The following is a 19,401-nucleotide window of genomic DNA, read 5'->3' as shown; positions in this document are numbered from 1 at the left end:
CTGAATATTGACAAGAAGTCTAAAGGTGAAGGTTAGTTTGTGCAAAGTTGTGTCGACATGTCAGAGACTAAATGAGCAGCTGATAATGAAAATAAATAAGCTGCGGGTTAGATGAATTATTTTCAAACTTACATGTGACAGTATTCAAAAATAAAGTTGGCCACAATTATAATAATAATAATAATATAACACACAATCCCTGCCCTGTTGCTATATTTTTCATTTTGTTTCCTATACACCACAGCAAATCCCTTGTATGTGTAAAACTGCTTGGCAATAAAACCCTGAAAATATGAGAAAAAGTATGTAAAACTATGTGCATATATATATATATATATATATATATATATATATATATATATATATATGCTGTTGTATTGTAGCGTATATATATATATACACTACAATACTACAGCCGAGTGGTGATATGATGAGTTAACATATAAAAGTAAACTAAATAAATGTATATGTTTATTTATTTGTTTATTAATAGTAATTATTAATTAAAGTAGGAATAGTTCTTCCTTCAAAACCAAAAAACCCGAAACATCACTTTCAGCAGTGGATTTATTTTGAAATGCGGAAGCGGAAGCGTCTTATTTCCTCTCTTACTTGACAGTGTTGGGAAAAAATCACCGTGGCTGAAAAAAAAAAAAAAAAAAAAAACTTTGGAGGAAAAATGGAAAAAGTTGGAGACGCGAAGTTTGAGCGTGTTGCTCCTGCGGGGAGATAAAGAACCGCAGCGGTTTGGACGTGCGTGTTTTCTGCGGGATTCTAAATTGACGATGGTGTCGACGGAGCGAATAACGCGGATTCTCTCGCACTTCCATTGAAAGCAGATTCACTCATGGAGGAAGGAGCCCGTCGGGAGTCATGAGCGCAGGTTTGTTTCAGAGAGGAGCCGCTGCTCCGCTCGGGCGAAGATAAAACCAGGAGCACGTTCTGAGAGAGTTTGGTGAAGTTTGTTCTGCTGCAGATGTGAACTTGTGACGGCTGCTCGCGTCCGCTCTGGATTTTTACGCAGCCGCAGCTAATTACAGTTTTTCTTAATAACAGCTTTCCTCGGAGATGTAAAAGAAAACCCGAGTTCCAGAGCTTTCCCCACGAAAACGCCATTAACTCGGAATAAATGAAGCATAAACACAAACTCGTCCCTTTTCCGTTTGTTGCTGCATCAGCTGGAGGAGGAGGTGAAATCCTTTGTCTGAAAACATCTGTCCTGATGTTCCTGCAGCAAACTTTCAAACGGTGGTTGTTTCGAGTTTAAATCGACCTCAGTGGATTCTCTGCATCTGGAGTTTGTGTTGTTGTGTTTGTTTCGTCCACGACACGAGTGGTTTTAAAACCTGGCGTTGTCTTCCCACAAAACTGAACTCCCTTCAAAAATCTGCGAAATTGAACATCTCCTCTATTGTTCTGCGGCGTTTAAATAATCGATGACATGTTTTATTAACTTCACGGGTGATGTCATCATGTGTTGATAGTTTCGGCTCATTCATAAAACTGAAACAAACAGTGGGATTTAATGGTGGATTCATTCTTTCTGCTCAGCGCCGACATCCCCGGTGTGTTTCCCTGTAGTTTTCAGGATGAGTTAGGACTGTACCATCTCTTAAAAAAGAATATTACTCGTAAAAGATGTATGCCGAATTGAAAAATAGCATTATTGATTGTTAAAAAACTGTAATGGCTTTCCCACTTTATAGGCAAAGGTGTTTATAAGTGGAATTAAAATTAAGTTAGGCGATTTTTAACCACGTTTGGAGCGAGGCTTCATCTGTAGCACAGAAGAAGCATGTATCAGACAGTTACTTCTTGTAGGTGACATTTTTACTAAAAATGTGTAAGCCGATTTAAAAAGTGGCCCTGAATGATTACAACAATACTCAAATGTCTGTCCCATTAATTAGATAAATGTGTTTATAAGCGGATTTAAATTGTAGTTTAGCGATTTTACAGTGAAGTAGCATCTGGTAACTCGGAATAGCATGTTTCAGGGAGCAAATACTTATTTAAAGTGAACGTTTCTAAGAGAATATGTGTGCCGAATTGAAAATTAGCTCTCGGTGATTACTTAAATAGCCAGGTTCCTCTCATATTCCCCAGGGAAATGTGTTTATACGCGGAATTAATATATAATTTTGTGATTTTTGAACCGAGTTTGGGGCTAAGCTGCATCTGCAAACGCTGAGAGAAGCATGTATCGGGGGGCAGAGCGATTTTTTGGTCGTTGGCCTTTTCGGAAACATCCGCTCGATGACTCCACTTCTCGTGGTGTGGGCCAGCCAAGACAGTTTCAGCGGAAAATATGGCCCTCTATGTTAATTCACAGCTTTTTAGTAGTGTAGAGACTCATTTCAGCTTTATTCAATGTAGTTCCACTGAGAAACTGAAGTCTCACTTGTAGATATCAGTATTTTGACTATAGTAAATATCCAGGAATTATGATTTGTATAGTATTAAATAGTTTTGACAGCTCCAACAGACTCTAAATAGTAATTCTAAGGCCAAAATACACATTTTTAGATTTAAAATTTGCCAGAAACTTGCTGTCAACATCAGCACATAACATAACGGCAGCTATTTGTCTATAATATTGTTTGTGCTCGATGTTTTTACACTTTATATAGAAAAGAAGTAGAAAAATACCAAGCATACCAAGCTCCTCCAAGAAGAGGAAGGAAGGCTCCAATTCAATTATCAATCTGAATTCAATAATCTAGTTTCACTTTGTGTTTTGCTGCAACAAGTGAGTCGTGAGATTCAGAGTTAATGTTTAATGACGGTTTAATGAATATAAAGAGAGCAGAGAATGTGTGAGTGGTAAGATTTTTAATGTAACTAAACTAAAGTGGATTCTAATCCGCTCTCGTCTTCTCCTCCGACCCTTAAAAACGACCTAGTGACCCCTGTCTTAACCACAGCGTGCAGCTGTCCATGCTTCTATTAGAAGAGGCGTGGGTGAAGTGTGTTTAATGATTCATGTTACAGGAAGTTTGAGTGAATAATGTTTGACTTTTCCGTGACTCTTCTCCCTCCTGTGTGCATGCAGGTGTGAAGAAGCCTCCATTAGCTCCCAAACCTAAACTTCCTGCTTCCAAACCCTCTCCCCCGCCCATCGCCCCCAAACCGGGAATCCACACGCAGCCTCCGGTCTTCTCCCAACCATCCCCTGCTACGCTCAAGAGGGCTAAACCGGCCCTTGCCCCGAAGCCATGTATTCCCAAATCCACCACGGCCTCCTCTCCTCCTGTTTCACCCCCACCCCCCAAACCCACTGGACCCCTTGTCCTATCTCAGGAGCAGCAGGAAGCTTTAGACAATGGCCTCTCACTTCTCAACTCCAGAAATGGGATTTTATCAGAGTTGAGCAAACGTGAATCGGACTACATCATTCTCACCTGCTCCTGCGGGCTCCAGGACTGCTCCCAGTGCCAGCGCCTGGAAAACGGAAGTGTAACCGAGATTGGGAGTGATTTGTTGCACAAAGAGCCGCTGCAGAATGGGATTTCTACAGAGGGCTTCACGGGGACGGGGCCGCAAGAGAAAGCGGAGAAGCGGGAGGAGGGAGTAGATGCAGAGAAGGGTGAAGCCGGGGGGATTAGCAAAAAGCCCAGGGATAAACCTCAAAGACAGAGACACCTGGACAGGGAGCTGGCGAACAAAGAGGCACAGAGGACTGAGGAGCAGAGGGAGAAATATTCAGAGGCTGTAAAACATCAGGAAAGTGCAGAGCCTGATGTTTCAGCAGCAGATGTACAGACTGAGGAGTTAAACGGAGATTTAACAGACTCCACGCCAGCCTGTGATGTTGCAGGCAGCATCATTGTCTCCTCCTCCTCCTCGAGTGTCACTTTCCATGAGATATCTGCAGAATCCTTACAGGTTGAATACAATGAGCCCATCAGCAGGTTACACTCTGAACTGCAGGTCCCTGCTGCCCCCAGTAAGCCTCTCCCTGTCCCGCACCCACGTAAACTTAAGAAGCCGACCCTGGTGAGGCAGGATGGTGTGGAGGTTAGTGCCCAGGACCCGGCAGCGGAGGAACAAACGCAGGGGAATGAGATATATGAAGCTGAGGAAAGATTGAGTCTGTCTCACAGTTCAGAGGGTCAGCAGCTCACAGAGGACACAAGGGACGACACTTTACCCCGAAGAGACTCAGGTATGGTAGACATTGACCCGGACGCCCCGGTCCCTCCACCTCGACAGACCTCCCTCTCACCTCGCCTCCACAGAACAGTCTACGCACCCGCCTTTCTCAACAAAAACACCTCGCACTCTTTAGACCTGCTCTCACAACCTGACGCCACGAGCGTAAAAGAGGGTGACGACCACCGGCTGGAGCAGGATGAAGAGGACGGGTACGGTGACTTTGCGCGGTACCCGATCACTCACAGCCTCCCCAAGCAGATCAAACTGGGCTGCCACCCTCTTCTGGCCAACGCCAGGAAAGCCTTCTCTGCTGAGGATCAGCCTTTCCCGAGGGCACCGCCAAGAAAACCTCAAAGACACAGCCTGCCAGCGGCCCCTCCGCCCTCCATCTGCCCTCCTGCACCTCCACATGCGAACACCCCTATGAGGGAGCTGCCCGCGCCCCCTCAGGAGAAAACGGCCTGGCGCTTCACCCGACCCTGCGTGACCTTCTTCAGCCGCCAGATCCCCACCAGGAGCAGTGTGCCTCCAAAGAGCCGAGCTCCGGCGCTGGGGGGCAAGCAGAGGGCGCAGTCCTTCTCCGCAGCTGACCTGGCAACCCGGGCCAACTCTCAAAAGAGAAGCCTCTCCTTCCGGAAGCTGCTGGAGCTCCGGCTGTCGGTCAAGATGCTGCCAAAGCTGTTGGCAAAGGGAGGGCAGTCCCTGGACTGTACCAGCGTGGAGTCGCGCCGGGGGGAGAGGAGCCTGGAGCGGCCCAACAGCTGCATAGGGGAGGCTGAAATCTTTGGGGGAGATGAAGAGGGATCTGTGGAGTACGAGAACGTCCCTCTGTATGAGGAGATCCCCGAGTACATGAACCTGCCATTTCACAGCGCCAGGCTGGGGTGGCCCAACGACCCCGATGCTGCGGATTCAGACATCTACGAAGTGCAGGATCCTTATCACAGATGCCAAGACCACGAATACGAGAGGTAAAGTATTTACCTGAAAGTTTGTCTATTTTTAGAAATAGTTTTGTGGCGTTTATTTGAGGGATTACAGTAAACAGGAACTTGGGAGAGAGAGAGAGAGAGAGAGATGATGTACAACAAGGGTCAGAAGTTCAGCTACTTTTCCACTGGTCCAAAAACCCACTAACACCCACTGTCGTCTGGCTTTTGTCTGCTATGGGAATGGACACAATGGACTTAGGGTCAAATCACTCTGTTAGGCACAGGTTTTAATCGGCTCCGGATTGATTGAATTCGATTGCACAAATTACTCAACTGATTTTATGTGAATTTTTCTGGAGGTGTGCGACATGACCCAAGAAATGACCTCTTCGACTTCAACATTTTCTTTAATCGTTTTTTCAAATGCAGCTCAACAGTAACAGGCGTCATGTGTAAAGATGATTTATTTTTTCCGAGGTCCAATCATCTCTGAGTATGACAGAGAAACATGAAAACGTTCTGGTTCATTGCTGAACTCTCCCAGTTTAAAAAACAAATTGAAGCGATGCCTGTTTCTGTTTGTGGGTAAAAATAACCTGAGAGTTGACACAGGCCGAGCTGCAGACCTCCTATCACCCTGTTATCACAGGTAGCTTCAGTGTGGGAACAGTTGTGTGCGTGCAAGAGGTTGCACATGGTGACACAGGCATTTTTGTACATGAGCGTGAAAGTCAGCTTTAGAGCCAGAGGCATTGAATTTGAATACAGCATTGATGTGCAGCAGGTCGGCCTGTTTTCCTGTGGGTTATTTTCAGTGGCCAGGGCAGGAAATGTCTGAGAATCGCAGAAACGCCACACAGCCTCTCTAGAACACGGAAAATAAACCTCCAGCAACCACCATCCTCATCCTCCTCCTCCTCGGCCTGCCCGCCCGCCCTCGCACTGTGTTTAGCCTCCTCCTAACCTCATCACACCAGTTCTCTCACTCTGTGAGAGAATCAAAGTGAGTTTTGTTCTCGTCAGGACTAAACGAACAAATTGTCTTTTTACATCACACCAGTGGAAACGCAGAGTTTACAGAGGGGCTGTAAGTTAATGATTAATGAGATAAAGACAGAAGAGACTTAGAATGACACGGAATAAAACCAGAATATAACAGTAATATATTTGTTTTGGGGAGATCAACAGCTAATACAAAGATGAATTTTTAATATCTGTTCATATTTTTTTAATACTATGACAAAAGGACAGAAGATTCAGTTCTCTACTGCAGCTAAATCACTACAGGTGGATATAAACACAAATTAAAGTTTAAGTCTCATTCATTGTTTTGGCTACATGAATTTGAAAAGAAAATGCTTCTTATATTTCCCCAAAACACAAATTAACATCTTCAAATATCTCGTTTTATATTGACCAAAATCTAAATATGAAATGAAAAGAGAACTAAAACTACTTAAAATCATGCACATCGAAGGGACCGATATTTATGAGATGAGAAATTTGGTGCAGCTTTGTTTGTGATTTAGAATTCAAGGGAACAGACGTTCTAGTTTATTTATTTTGTTTGTTGGCAGGATTACTCAAAAACAACAGGAAGGATTACCATAAAACTTGGTTGAAGGATGTGGTGTGGATCAGGGAAGAGCTCATGAAAGTTTTTGTACCTTTTCACCAGTTTCTCTGGGAATAATTCATGGATCTCGATGAGCATATGTTGGGGACAGATATCTGTGAGTGTGTGAATTAAAGTTCCGGGCCCTGGCGGAGGAACACGCTCTCTTTAGTGAGATTCTAGTTTGTAAATATCAACAAACAAGTCATCGATTGCCAGAATCTGTGGTTCAATACTGGTTTTCATTAATAAGCGTTAACTCAGCAGGGACGCGAGGGACCCTGGCAGCTCAGTGACTCAGCCATCTGGTCCCATTCATACTATTAAGATCTTTTTGAGTCACTCGGTACTCGACGTTAGGCCCAGGCTGTTGTGATGAGGAGCTGTTCCCATGATAGCCGGCATGGTTCCTGTCTCCTCTGTCGAAACTGGGGCACTACAAGTGATGCGGTCAGGGCCGTGGTAGGTGATGGTGTGAAATCAGCCGTTAAACTATTAAAATGTGCCCCGCTTCTTAATTCTCTCCGGTATGCAGAGTGGAGCGGAGGGTGTTTGTGTGTTAAGGAAGAGGGAGCGAGTGAATCTGTAGTGTTTCCCAGGCAGCTTGAGCCTGTTAAGTTTATGTAAGTAGCCTCGGGTTGTAAACAAGTGGCGCTCTGTGCCGGACCCAGTGTGCTGGAATGCTCGACTATAGAGAAAGCGTATGGGAGGAAGTTCAGGAAAAAAAAAAAAGGGAGGAAGAGTGAGTTTGCAATGGGTTTAAGAAACTGTCAAGAGGCCCGAAAGAAAAACAGGGAAGAGGAGAAAGTGGGTAATTACAGATGAGAGTGAAAGGAAATGCAAGTCCCACTGTCCCTGCTGACTAATTTTTATTCCGAGCCATCACCCTCTTTGTAGAACATCTAAACAACAAGACGTGGGGGGGGGGGACCCCGTTCTCTGAGCTCTCAGGACATCAGTCTTCAAAATTAGACAACTTAACTCTACAGAAAAGACAATGAGAGCCGGATCAAAACACCAGAAACATACAGATGCATGTTGCTGCTTGTTGGAACCTGGCGACCAGCGCTGCTTGTGGGCGGCAGCGTGTTGTCTTGCTGCCGGCAGTAGACGTAACGTCCTTGGTTTAAATCATTTCAGAGACTCTCACGTCCACACCACAACATCACAGAGCTCGTCTGATATTCAGAGTTACATAATCTCCCTGACACTGGGTATTTAGGAAATTAATGTTCATTGCGATCAACAGTATTAAATCATTTCATGAGAGATAGATTTCCCATTGAGTAATGCTGGGATCTGGATGAGTACTAATCAGATATATGTCCTGAAGACAAAGGTATATGCAGCTGAGTGACATTCTAGTTTACATATTAACTGATTACAGATAATTGACAACTCGAACCAGAATTTCTTTGCTGCTTTTGCTTGAAAACTAATTTAAAAGAAGTATTTTCTCATATTGCTGTTTAAATCTCACACCAGGCTGTTTTAAATTCTTCTCAGCTGGTCTCTCCATTGACTTCTTCCTTTTCTTGTAGATGTTGTTTCAGTGTAATCAGTATTTTTCATTGTAAAATATATTTGATCTGACTCATACTCATGCATGAGTAAAGAGTTTGTGTGTTTAATCCCCCCCCCCACGTTGCACAAACCTGCACGTGACACATTCCCTGATCTTTATTTACCCAGGGAGGGTTCTTCTGAACACACACACACACACACACAAACACTCCTCTCCAGCCCTTCCCCAGTCTTCATTTGTCTCCAGTTGTTGTGCTGAATGTTGTGTTTTCTTGGCGAGCAGCGGCTGGCTGAGTCAGGACGTCCACTCCGAGGAGGAGGAGATCCACAGTTCAGACGAAGAGGACAACAGCTCAACCTCCAGCAAGGAGCACCTGGACGAGGTCGACAGACAGGTAATCAGCTCCATCTTTATCGTCACGAAGCAACCTGCTGACCGACTGTAAAGTAATGAAGTGATTAGAGATGCTTTAAAATTAAAACAGAAAAGTTTGTCAGCAGATCAGCGACGCAGCCGTCCCACGCACCCAGTGTGGGCGAGCTGTTAAAGTGACCTGCAGTAAGTGATGTAAGCTGTGACAAATGAATGAACACACATGTTAATTCACAGGCTTATTAATATTGACGGTAGCATGTGTCCAAATTTGACACTGCACTTCCTTGGGCGTTTAACAGCACACAAGTGTGAAGCCATTAAGACGAAGAGCGCGAAAGACAGACACCCAGCAAAGGGCCGGGTCGGAACCGAACCTGCAGCCACGGAAAGGCGACTCAGGCCTTTTTTCAAACATGATGTCAGCAGATTAAACCGTCAGAGTTCAGCGATCACAAAGGGACGACTCATATCACTGCCAGAGACTAAAGTGTCACTGCAGGAGATAGCGTGCACACGTGCTGCCAAGTGTTGCAGCTCGCAACTTTCCAGTAGTGTGTGTCTGTTTGTGTGTGTGTGTACACTGTTGAGAGGGGGGGGGGGGGGGTTGAGCAAACACAGAAGGGCTACAGGTTCAGGAATAGCTCCCTCAATAACTGAAAGAGTTTTTTTTTTCGTCCTGTGTGACCCTCTGCATGATACCGATGCCCCTCAAAGCTCCAGGGCTTCACAAACACAGGCTCCGATAGGACCAGGAGGACGTTTCAGTCAAGTGGGGGCCAAGGCCGTCGGCCAAATTAAGTCTTTGAGAGACCGCCCCATTACCATTCAACAACACGCCATCAGAGAGGAGACAGAGAGAGAGGGAGAGGGGGGTGAAGGGAAGATTCTTGCTCCACTTTTAGGGTTGAGCTGTTGTTTGTGAGGCTCTGAACTCTCAGTCCTGATGCTTTTAATCGCTGAAGCAGGATCCAGCGATCATGGTGGTTTGCAGTGAACCTGTGAGTGAACGAGTTTTTGTCGGGCTAGTCGCTGCGTTGCGTCGTTTTAACTGTTTGTGTGTTTCTGCTCTTTCAGCAGGAGGACGAGATGAAGAGGAAGAAGTTGGTGCACATCGCCCAGGAGATTATGAGCTCGGAGAAAGTGTGAGTGGTTTATTGATGAAGCGGGAACACGCAACAACACTCTGATTTATATTTGTATAAGCCATTTTAAATGTCAGGAAAATGTCAGCACAATTGGGTCTGGATACTTTCTGGAGTTTGTACATATGCAGGACGCAGCAGCACGTCTGTGGCTGCTCTTTTGCATCCTGAGATGTTTCTGTTAGAAACGTCATCATCACGCCCACTCGCTTGCTCTGAATCCTCCAGATATCTTCCCTCTGGCAGGAAAAACTGCAGAAGATTTGCAGCAGCTGACTCGGACATTATGGTTCTCACATAAAGCCCCTGCAGAGAATATCAGGAGATTATCAGGAGTTCAGTGCACGTCTGAAAGAAGCTGTGCTGATGTATTTCTGCTCTCTCTTCAGATTTGTGGACGTCCTGAAGCTTCTGCACATAGTAAGTGTCTTATTTGTTTTAAAAATGTTTTCATTAGCGCTGTTTTTGCCGCTCTGAACAAACGAGAGCCAAACATAACAGATTGCACTGTAAGTTTTATTCCCCACACCAACCATGTGATTGTTTTGAATCTTGATCTAAACGTTTTTTCCTCGAGGATGAACGGGAACTAAAGAGCTCCTGGCCGCCTGAAGTGTCTGTACAAAGTTGAATTATGCAGTTATTCCACGACTGAGGCTTTTTAAAGTTGCTGTGCTGCAGGGTTTTTGGCTTCCCCGGGGGCGGCAGTGGGCAGGTGGAGCTGCAGAAAAGAGGAGGTGGTGCTTTGATCAGTCCTGGTCAGGACGAGCGCTGTCAGGAAAAAGAGAGTTGAGGAACTGAAGCGGAGTGTTGGTTTGGCTCTGTTGAGGTTTAGCTGTGTTGTTGAAGTTCTTCTTTATTTTTCTAGCGATTTTCACATTAAAAGACCAAGTTGACCAACTTTCTCTCAGTTCTTTGTTGGCTGACTGATGGTTGAATTAATTCATCATCAATTTCATCTTGATGATTATTCTATTGATGACTTGACGAAAATTTTTGTCTTTTAAAGCATCAGGAAACGATAAAATCACCCATTACCAAATTTGCACCATCAAATGTCCAACTAAGGTCTTCTGATGGTCTTGCACCAGATAATATTCTACATTTAAATAATTATAATAATACTATTATTATAAAGAATAATAATATGTGCATGTCAATGGACAGACTCTGTCCTGAGGGTAATCTCAGCTGAGAGGGTTCAGCCCACACTGAGGGGTCGAGGGTTGAGGGCCCACCTGTCTGACCGCCTCAGACCTGACGCTAGTGAAACCACCGCAGGATTAGTAGAAAACGTCGTCCTGTGTTGGACTTGGGGGGGGGGAGGGCGAGGCGCAGAGATCTGTCCAAGAAAAGAGGTCAGATCACATTCTTCTGTGTCCGCTGACGGCCCGACAGAGCAGCAGCTGCTTCCTCAGGCCACAGAGACGACATCCAGTCACACACATGCCTCAGATAATCCCCCCTGTTTGTGTTTGTGTGTGTGTGTTTGTGTGTGTGCACAGAATGTGTTATATATTTGTGTGTGCTGATGGGTGCGTGGGCTGGCAAATATGTGTGTTTGGTGTGGTGAGTTTTGTTTTATTGGAAGTTGCTGTTGAAAGAGGAATGAAAGAGAATTGCTGATTCGACAGTAAAAACTTAATCAATGGTGATTTCAACATAAGCTTATAAAGAGAACCTTGTATAAAACCTTATACAAAATCTTATATGGAGGCTTGAATGCTTTATTAGTTGGTGTTTAAGATTAAGCCTTTATGGATAAATATAAATTACAGGCTAATTATGATGGATTATCACATTTATTCATTAACTAGAATATCCCTCAGTAGATCTCATTCCTCTGCCAAGGCCCAACATTTCCTTTCAGTTCAATCAAGCTGCACCAAGTTAACACACTCGTGGATATCACCACAAGATCCAGGAAGTATCCCCGAGATAGATTTAGGGTTTATTCTTTGCCCAATTAAACCATAAACTCATTTGCAGACGTAATAAAGATGAGCAAGGTTTGTGGAAAAGTCTATAAAAAAAGATATGACTGGTGCGTCTGATGCTGAGTGAGACCTGACAAGTCATGTGTCTTTTAACGCTTAATGATCTCTGCTCGTTAGTCAGTGTTACGACATAGTGTGTGTGTGAGTGTATGTGTGTGTATACGTGCGTGGAAGTTAACCAGGACACTGCAGGATCCTGCGTGGCCTCCCTGCTTCCTTCCAGGTGGATGTATGTGTTGGCACGCTGGACGAAGTCTAGAGTGCTGACTCAGCCGAGTGTGTGTGTGTGTGTGTGTGTGTGTGTGTGTGTGTGTGTGTGTGTGTGTGTGTGTGTGTGTGTGTGTGTGTGTGTGTGTGTGTGTGTGTGTGTGTGTGTGTGTGTGTGTGTGTGTGTGTGTGTGTGTGTGTTTAGTGGGGGAGGAGGGGGCAGTTAATGAGGTGTTAACCAGGTGTTCCTGTTAAAGCTGCCATACAGTATGTTGTCATGTGTCACCCGCCCTGTACAGTGTGTGTGTGTGTGTGTCACTGAACAGCTGAATAAATCTCGTGCGTGTATCTTTAGGACTTTCGGGATGCTGTTGCCAAGGCAACACGTCAGAACGGGAAGCCAGTGGTGGACGAGCGGATCCTCAACCAGATCCTGTATTACCTTCCACAACTGTACCAGCTCAACAGAGACCTGCAGAGAGAGCTGGAGGAGAGGGTGGCACACTGGTACACACACACACACACACACACACACACACACACACACACACACACACACAACTTTTATGCGTAATCTTTCTTTTTTTAAATTTCCAACAACTTTATTGCTGAAATTTGGGACCAAGTTCAGAATGAGGTCATTAGAGGAGGACAAGTTAGATATTAAACAATGTTTTTACTTTACATTCCAAAATTAGTGTGTTAAAACACAAACACACTTAATTTATCCCAGAACAACATTGTCACGTTGTAAAATAATAAAAAAAAAAAAGGGGTTTCTCTTCATTGGTTTCACAGCGTTTCAGTTTCACTCTTACATACAGTTTTATATCCTGAAGTTAAGAGAGCTCCCTCCAGAGCCTCAGACGACGCTATATACAAATACCACAGCAGGGAACTGCAAAGCCCCATATTTGGCCTGACGTCCTATAAGACGAGCAAATACATGGAATGCATCGACCGTTGAACTTAAAACAACCCAAAGCTGTAAACATTTCAAATTTAACCTCTACGAATACATTAATCTTGTGTAGGGAGTGGGTGGGGGGGGGGGGGTGGTATGTATAGATATAAACATCATGTGTATGTGCATGAACTTTATAATGAAATATGTGTTTCTGTAGAAGAATATTTGTGTGTATGTGCTGACATGTGTGTACTCTGCACTGCTGCATACGGTTCATAAAATAAATGTTATCATCTAATTTTACAGTTTGTTGTCTTAAAGGCCCTTTTGATGCAGATGCATATAAATTGATCTGTTCACATCGGTCTGGTCACAGGAGCGATCACCAGAGACTGTCGGACATCTTTGTCCAGAAAGGTCCTTACCTGAAGATGTACTCCACCTACATCCGCCAGTTCGACAACAACGTGGCGCTGCTGGACGAGCAGTGCAGGAAAAACCCAGCGTTCGCCGCCGTCGTCCGAGAGTTCGAGGTAGAGATAGAAACAGATTTGTTTTCTTAGTTTTTCTGTCGTTGTTTTCTTACAATAAAAGTTAGAACATCATTTACTTTATTGTTTGAGTTTTATCTTCACAATTCATTAGCCGATCTATTTCTAAAATAATAAATTAATTGACAAATGTCAGCATGTAAGCAACGTGTGTGTGTTTATCTAAAATCTACATTTATTGAGTTGAACTGATTGTTTGTCGTTCTCTGCCAAACATCTAATCACTTAATGAACCAATCACTTCAGTAGTTTTCAACCATTTGTTACGTAATTAAGTTTCAGAGGATTTTAAACCTCCACGTTCACAACAGTCGTTTAAAGATCCTGTAGTTACATTTTCTTCAATCCACTATCGTCTGTATCAGTCGTGTCCATCACGACCCTTTATCCTCGGTGGTTGTTTTTAAACTTCAGCCAACGTCTTTGTGTGTTTGTTTGGGATTTTGTGCGAAAACAACTGCGTGTGTTTTGTCTCAGATGAGTCCGAGATGTGCCAGCCTGGCTCTGAAACACTACCTGCTGAAACCAGTGCAGAGGATCCCTCAGTACCAGCTGCTGCTCACAGGTACGGAAATACTGGAACACACGCTTTGCTTCTTCTGCTCTGTTCCTCCAATCCCTGAAGGTCGAGGGTTTATTGAACCATGACGCTCTTTTATTGGCAGCATGTGACTAAAACTTGGACCAAGGTCAGTGGGTTTTTCTGTTTGCCTTCACTCAGGTTTTGATATTATACTGACACCTGGTGGATAGTTGCGTTAACAGATACCTGTCTGTCTGACGCCAGGGACAGAACTGGTTTCCATCATTCATTCATTCATTTTTTATAATGAACAATAAGGATTCTAACATGAAACGCTCCTTATATTTTTCAGAGGAAAATAATTTTTGTTTGTGTTCGTTGTTGCTTTATTTATAAGTTTATAAGTTTTCTCTGATTTCCAGATTATCTGAAGAACCTCCCAGAGGACTCAGAGGATTATAAAGACACACAAGGTCAGACACAAGATGACGATCTAATGTTTGAACCATGAGGATGATTATTTTGCTGGTAGTAAAACCAGAAAGTAAATAATGGAACAAACGCTTGACGCAAATCTCAAACCTTTTATTTCTGCTGTCCACACAGCTGCCCTCAGTATCGTGAAGGAAGTGGCCAACCACGCTAACGACATCATGAAACAAGGGGTAAGACGGATTCCGTTTTAACGCGTGAAGTTCTACAGCGATGGTCGAACTCAGTCTCATGTTGGTGTGGTGTTGTGTTTCAGGATAACTTCCAGAAGCTGATGCAGATTCAGTACAGTCTCAACGGTCACCACGAGATCGTTCAGCCAGGGAGGGTGAGGCACAAAGAAGAAATCTCACCAAAACCACGATTTTCACAAATACCAGCGTTACTGTTGTTTAAATGACTTTCCTGTGTCACACTTTAACAAAGTACTGAGACAAAATCTCATTATTTTAAAAGATTATTCATGTTTTCTAGATGCAGCTTACTGAAATTCAACATGTCTGTATTTGCAGGTGTTTCTGAAGGAGGGCACTCTCATGAAACTGTCCAGGAAAGTCATGCAGCCGCGGATGTTTTTTCTGGTGAGTAAATCAGTCGACTGGAAAGTTTAACTCATGCAGCTTCTTTTTATTTTTTATTATTACGTTTGTATTTCCTTTCGTTCATGAGTCTGTGTGTTTCTTTGTTTGTTCAGTTTAATGACGCACTCATGTACACCACCCCGGTCCAGTCGGGCCAGTACAAACTCAACAGTGTCCTCTCTCTGGCCGGGATGAAGGTTAGAGACTAACGCAGCACACTCACGTTGCTTTTCTGCCAGCGCCAAGAAAGCTGGTGTGAATTATTGATGCTTTGTGTCTTGAGTTAGCAGCAACAACCTCTCGACATTTTTTCCAAACATTGTCAGAGATGCAGATTCTCTTCCCGTGTTTATCTGTGACGTGTGAATTCCTGCTGTGTTTTCCAGGTGAGCAAGCCGAGCCAGGAGGCCTATCAGAACGAGCTGAACATCGAAAGCGTTGAACGCTCTTTCATCCTGTCTGCCGGGTCAGCACCTGACGATTCAATTTTTATTTTTTCTACTTCACGAGCTTTGAGCATTTGTTGCTGGTTGTGTTCTTTGTGCAGCTGAAGATGTATTTTGTGTTGTGCAGGTCGGCTACAGAGAGAGACGAGTGGCTGGAGGCCATCGCCAAGGCCATCGACGACTACACGAAGAAGAAGATAACCTTCATATCAAGTCGGAGTCAGGAGGAGGTAAAACCAGAAATCTTTGCAGGTGTTCCTTAAAATATGAGATTTTTTATTTTTTTACACTGCATCCACGTTAACTTTCTGTCTCTAGTATCAGGCTGAGGGTGTTGTTGACAGCGGAGCCCCGTTGGGCTCAAAGGCTCCCATCTGGATCCCAGACCTGAGGGCCACCATGTGCATGATCTGTACCTGTGAGTTCACCCTCACCTGGAGGAGGCATCACTGTCGCGCCTGTGGAAAGGTCAGAACCACTGAGACCTCCGCCGCTCCAACACAACATCATTTACTCGACCTTTCTCTCACTGCAGTTGTGTGTGTGTGTGTGACAGGTTGTGTGTCAGGCGTGCTCTGCTAATAAGTACTACCTGGAGTACTTGAAGAACCAGCCTGCACGAGTGTGTGATCACTGCTTCGCTAAGCTGCAGGAGAATAGTGAGTAATAAACTCTTTGCACAGATTGAATATGTAAAAATATAATTTTGATTTTTAAATTTCAACATGATACAGATGATTTGTGATGAAAACCATATGGTCTTGATCTGTGAATTTTTTTTAAGGTGACCGTTGTGCCTCAACATCCGTGTCTCCCATCAAATCTGGAGCTTTTTCCTTCACGAGAAAACAGAAAAAGATTCCTGCTGCACTAAAAGAGGTGAGGAATACTTTAAAAATGTACGAGCTGTGTTTCCTGAATACTGTATTTTGTTTTTGCTGTGTGAACATTTATTTTTCCCCTCATGGTTTCCCAGGTTTCCGCGAACACAGAGAACTCCTCCATGAGCGGCTACTTAAACAGGTCGAAAGGCAACAAGAAGCAGTGGAAGAGGCTTTGGTTCGTCATTAAGAATAAAGTCCTGTACACCTACGCTGCCAGTGAGGTACTCCAACAGTTTATTTTTATTTTTCTCTAAACTCTGTGTAGGTTTTCTGCTTTTTTTGTTTGACGTCTCTTTCTCTCCGAAGGATGTTGCGGCGCTGGAGAGTCAGCCTCTGCTGGGTTTCTTCCTGAGGGAGGAGAAGAACGGGCCGGCTCAGAAGCTGCAGTTCAAGCTGTATCACAAGAACACGCTGTTTTACATCTTTAAAGCTGACGACATCCCCACAGCACAGAGGTATCAGACAAAGCTTTATACATGTAAACCTTAAGATTTCAGTCCAGGTTGATTTGGCTGCGATTGTGATCAGTGGGAGAACAGCTAGAGCGGTTCAGTGTCACCACAGTTTGTCACAAATACAACACGAGGACAGCTGGTGTCTCTCACATGGTTTAATAAAGACAGGAAACAGACGTGAAGCAACAGGAGCTGGAGGTTTGCAGATATTAATGTCATCTCTCCCGAGATCTGGGCTTAAAAATAGAGGCGACTGAGCTGCTTCCACTCTCTGGAAGAGTTCATACCAGAACAGCTCAGACCCCAGAAACGTTAAAATCATTGCTTGACTCACTTCTTCTCACTGGCTTTCAAGTGGCGTATGATTTCATCTGCAATATTTTAATCCTCAAATATTTATGATGTTGGACGTTTCACTGCTTTTTGTATTTTCTATTTATTCTCTGTTTTATATATATATATATATTTTTTTGGATGTATTCTTCTAATTTCATATTTTAATGGATCAAAACTTGCGATAAACTTGTTCATTGTGTGCATCATGTTCAGGTTGTTCATTTCCTGTTTTATTTCTGTCTTCAGATGGATCGAGGCCTTCCAGGAGGCAATGATTCTCGAGCAGTAATCTTCTTTCTTTAGCAGTGAAGTCACGTCTCAGCCCCGGAGCTCGTTGATCGCCAACTTTCGACCCCCGATCGATGTCGTGTCAGGGGTCACCAGCTCAGGAAGGACTCCGGATGGACTGTTTAGTTTAAACAGAAACGCCACAGACTGTGTGGAAATCTGACTGCGTTCCCCTCAAAGAGCTGGATTCTGTTTCTCTAAACATCTTTTTCCACCGACAACAGCTGCTGTTGCTCAGAGCCGCCGGCTGAGGTCGGAGTTAATCGTGAGTTACAGCTGCGGGTCAAAGGTCAAGTCCAGAAGCATGTGTGTGGAAGTGAGACCAAACAGTTGTCAGGGCCGTCTAAAGCCCCTCGGAAGTCTGAAGTCCCGGGATGGTTTTTTAAATGCAAATGGATGAAGGAATCACTTTATTGTGGAATTAAATATATGAAACTGTCGGCTTCATTCAAGCACGTTGTTAAAAACCCGGCATCCGTTTTAGAGCAAAATCTTACCAACAAACTCTTCAAAATAAGATGTTTGAGCTGAATCACGGACGTAAAGTATCTGATGTCATGTAAAAGGTGAGATTTTACTGTGAAAATCAGGCTTGAAGTTGAATTTCTTCTCTTTAGTTTAATCTCTCTGGTTAAGAGATTTTACTCTTTTATAAAAACACCAATCAATTAATTCATGGGATCAAAAAAAACAACATCCTGGAGAAAACTGGAAATATCAAGAATAATGTAGATATTTTTCATACAATTAAAATGTATTTTTGTTTTGCCACATTCAAACAGTTTAATGGGTAAAACTGTTTATATGGACATAGAAGAGCAACATTGACCTTTTTTATATTGAAGCCGAGAGCTAATATTTATAAAATAGGAAGATTTATTGTTGGAAAAGCACAGGCTGCCGCTTATTTTGGTAGTCAGGGTTTAACAGGAAATATGTTTCCCTCAAAACCGTTATTTTTTTAGATTGAAGTGAATAAAGAAAGTAGGGCCTTTTTTTACACTGTGGAAACTGTGCATAAAATATATTTCTAAGGAAATGATCAAAAGAAAGAAACATTCAGAATTTTTTAATACTTGTGTTCACAGATTTTGTGCCTTATATCTCTTGTTGTGAGATAAAATGCGATTATATAGGGGCTCAGTTTGAAATTCTAGGATTACAAGTTTAAAATCCAAGCATCTGTTTTACATATGTACTCACTTTGTAGCCAGGGTACACGAAGGCTGGTTCAGTGGCCAGGCTGCACTGCATCGTGGTCAATTAGTTGATTCCACAATTAAATAGGACGTGGGTTTATTTAATTTGTGGAATCAACTAATTTGCGATGACGGAGCGCTTCACCCTGGTAACCGAACCAATAAAAAACACCTGTAAAACTAAAAACCTCTAGTACCTTCTCTACAAACTGAGTTCTTAGAAGAAAAATGTTAAATTTGTTGATGCTTGTGTTCAGTAATGTGGCTTGTACCCCCTGTTTTGAAATAAATTACATTAATATAGGTGCTAAACACAGTTGAAATGTAGGCATCTTGCTCATATAACCACTCACTTTGTAGACCGGGTACTTTTTGGTTTGTATTTTTTAACAAAAAGTAAGTTCTTGGGTCAGTTGCCAAGCTGCACATTGTGGGCAAATTAGTTGATTCCACAGTTAAATAAACCCACTTCCTCCTTTTTTTATTGAACAAATAATAGGTTCTATCATTAGAGCTTGTTGGTTGATGTTGGTCTATAATTCCATTTGTGCCATTTTCAGATTTGGATTAGTGAGGTCTAGATCTTTAGGACGAACCAGCAGCCACACAGCATGCGCTTCTCCATGATTGTACAGTAACATTTGTAAACATCCACTCTGGCTGAGTTAGAGTCTCCTATAAACAATGTTTCTAAACTGTCAGGCAACAGTTTTTAATAAAAAAAGAATATATATATAAATATATCTTGTCCTTCTTGTATTCATTTCCTGTTTTGTTATTCTAAAAAAAAA

General features: G+C 43.3%; 1 protein-coding gene across 1 annotated transcript; it reads left to right on the top strand.

Moving 5' to 3' along the window:
* The first annotated feature begins 670 nt into the window (after nucleotides 1–670).
* fgd6 (FYVE, RhoGEF and PH domain containing 6) lies at nucleotides 671–19,351 on the top strand. Its single transcript, XM_020104941.2, has 21 exons — nucleotides 671–883; nucleotides 3,053–5,126; nucleotides 8,510–8,621; nucleotides 9,677–9,744; nucleotides 10,134–10,164; nucleotides 12,304–12,455; nucleotides 13,232–13,388; nucleotides 13,884–13,971; nucleotides 14,352–14,402; nucleotides 14,536–14,594; nucleotides 14,678–14,749; nucleotides 14,934–15,002; nucleotides 15,116–15,199; nucleotides 15,389–15,468; nucleotides 15,576–15,678; nucleotides 15,767–15,916; nucleotides 16,005–16,107; nucleotides 16,233–16,327; nucleotides 16,425–16,553; nucleotides 16,639–16,787; nucleotides 17,370–19,351. Exons 1-21 carry the CDS (start codon nucleotides 874–876, stop codon nucleotides 17,410–17,412), a joined length of 3,879 nt encoding a protein of 1,292 aa, XP_019960500.2. The 5' UTR covers nucleotides 671–873; the 3' UTR covers nucleotides 17,413–19,351.
* The last annotated feature ends 50 nt before the right edge of the window (nucleotides 19,352–19,401 follow it).

The sequence above is a fragment of the Paralichthys olivaceus genome, chromosome 23 (genome assembly GCF_024713975.1).
Source record: "Paralichthys olivaceus isolate ysfri-2021 chromosome 23, ASM2471397v2, whole genome shotgun sequence".
Classification (NCBI taxonomy): domain Eukaryota; kingdom Metazoa; phylum Chordata; class Actinopteri; order Pleuronectiformes; family Paralichthyidae; genus Paralichthys; species Paralichthys olivaceus.
The sequence above is the reverse complement of the archived record's forward strand: the minus strand, read 5'-3'. Positions and strand labels throughout refer to the sequence as shown.

Excerpts from the sequence above, each read along its gene's own strand:
- fgd6 (XM_020104941.2), top strand. Across the intron at positions 12,456-13,231 it reads GAGGAGAGGGTGGCACACTG|GAGCGATCACCAGAGACTGT; the intron begins GTACACACACAC and ends GTCTGGTCACAG. Across the intron at positions 15,200-15,388 it reads TCTCTCTGGCCGGGATGAAG|GTGAGCAAGCCGAGCCAGGA; the intron begins GTTAGAGACTAA and ends TGTGTTTTCCAG.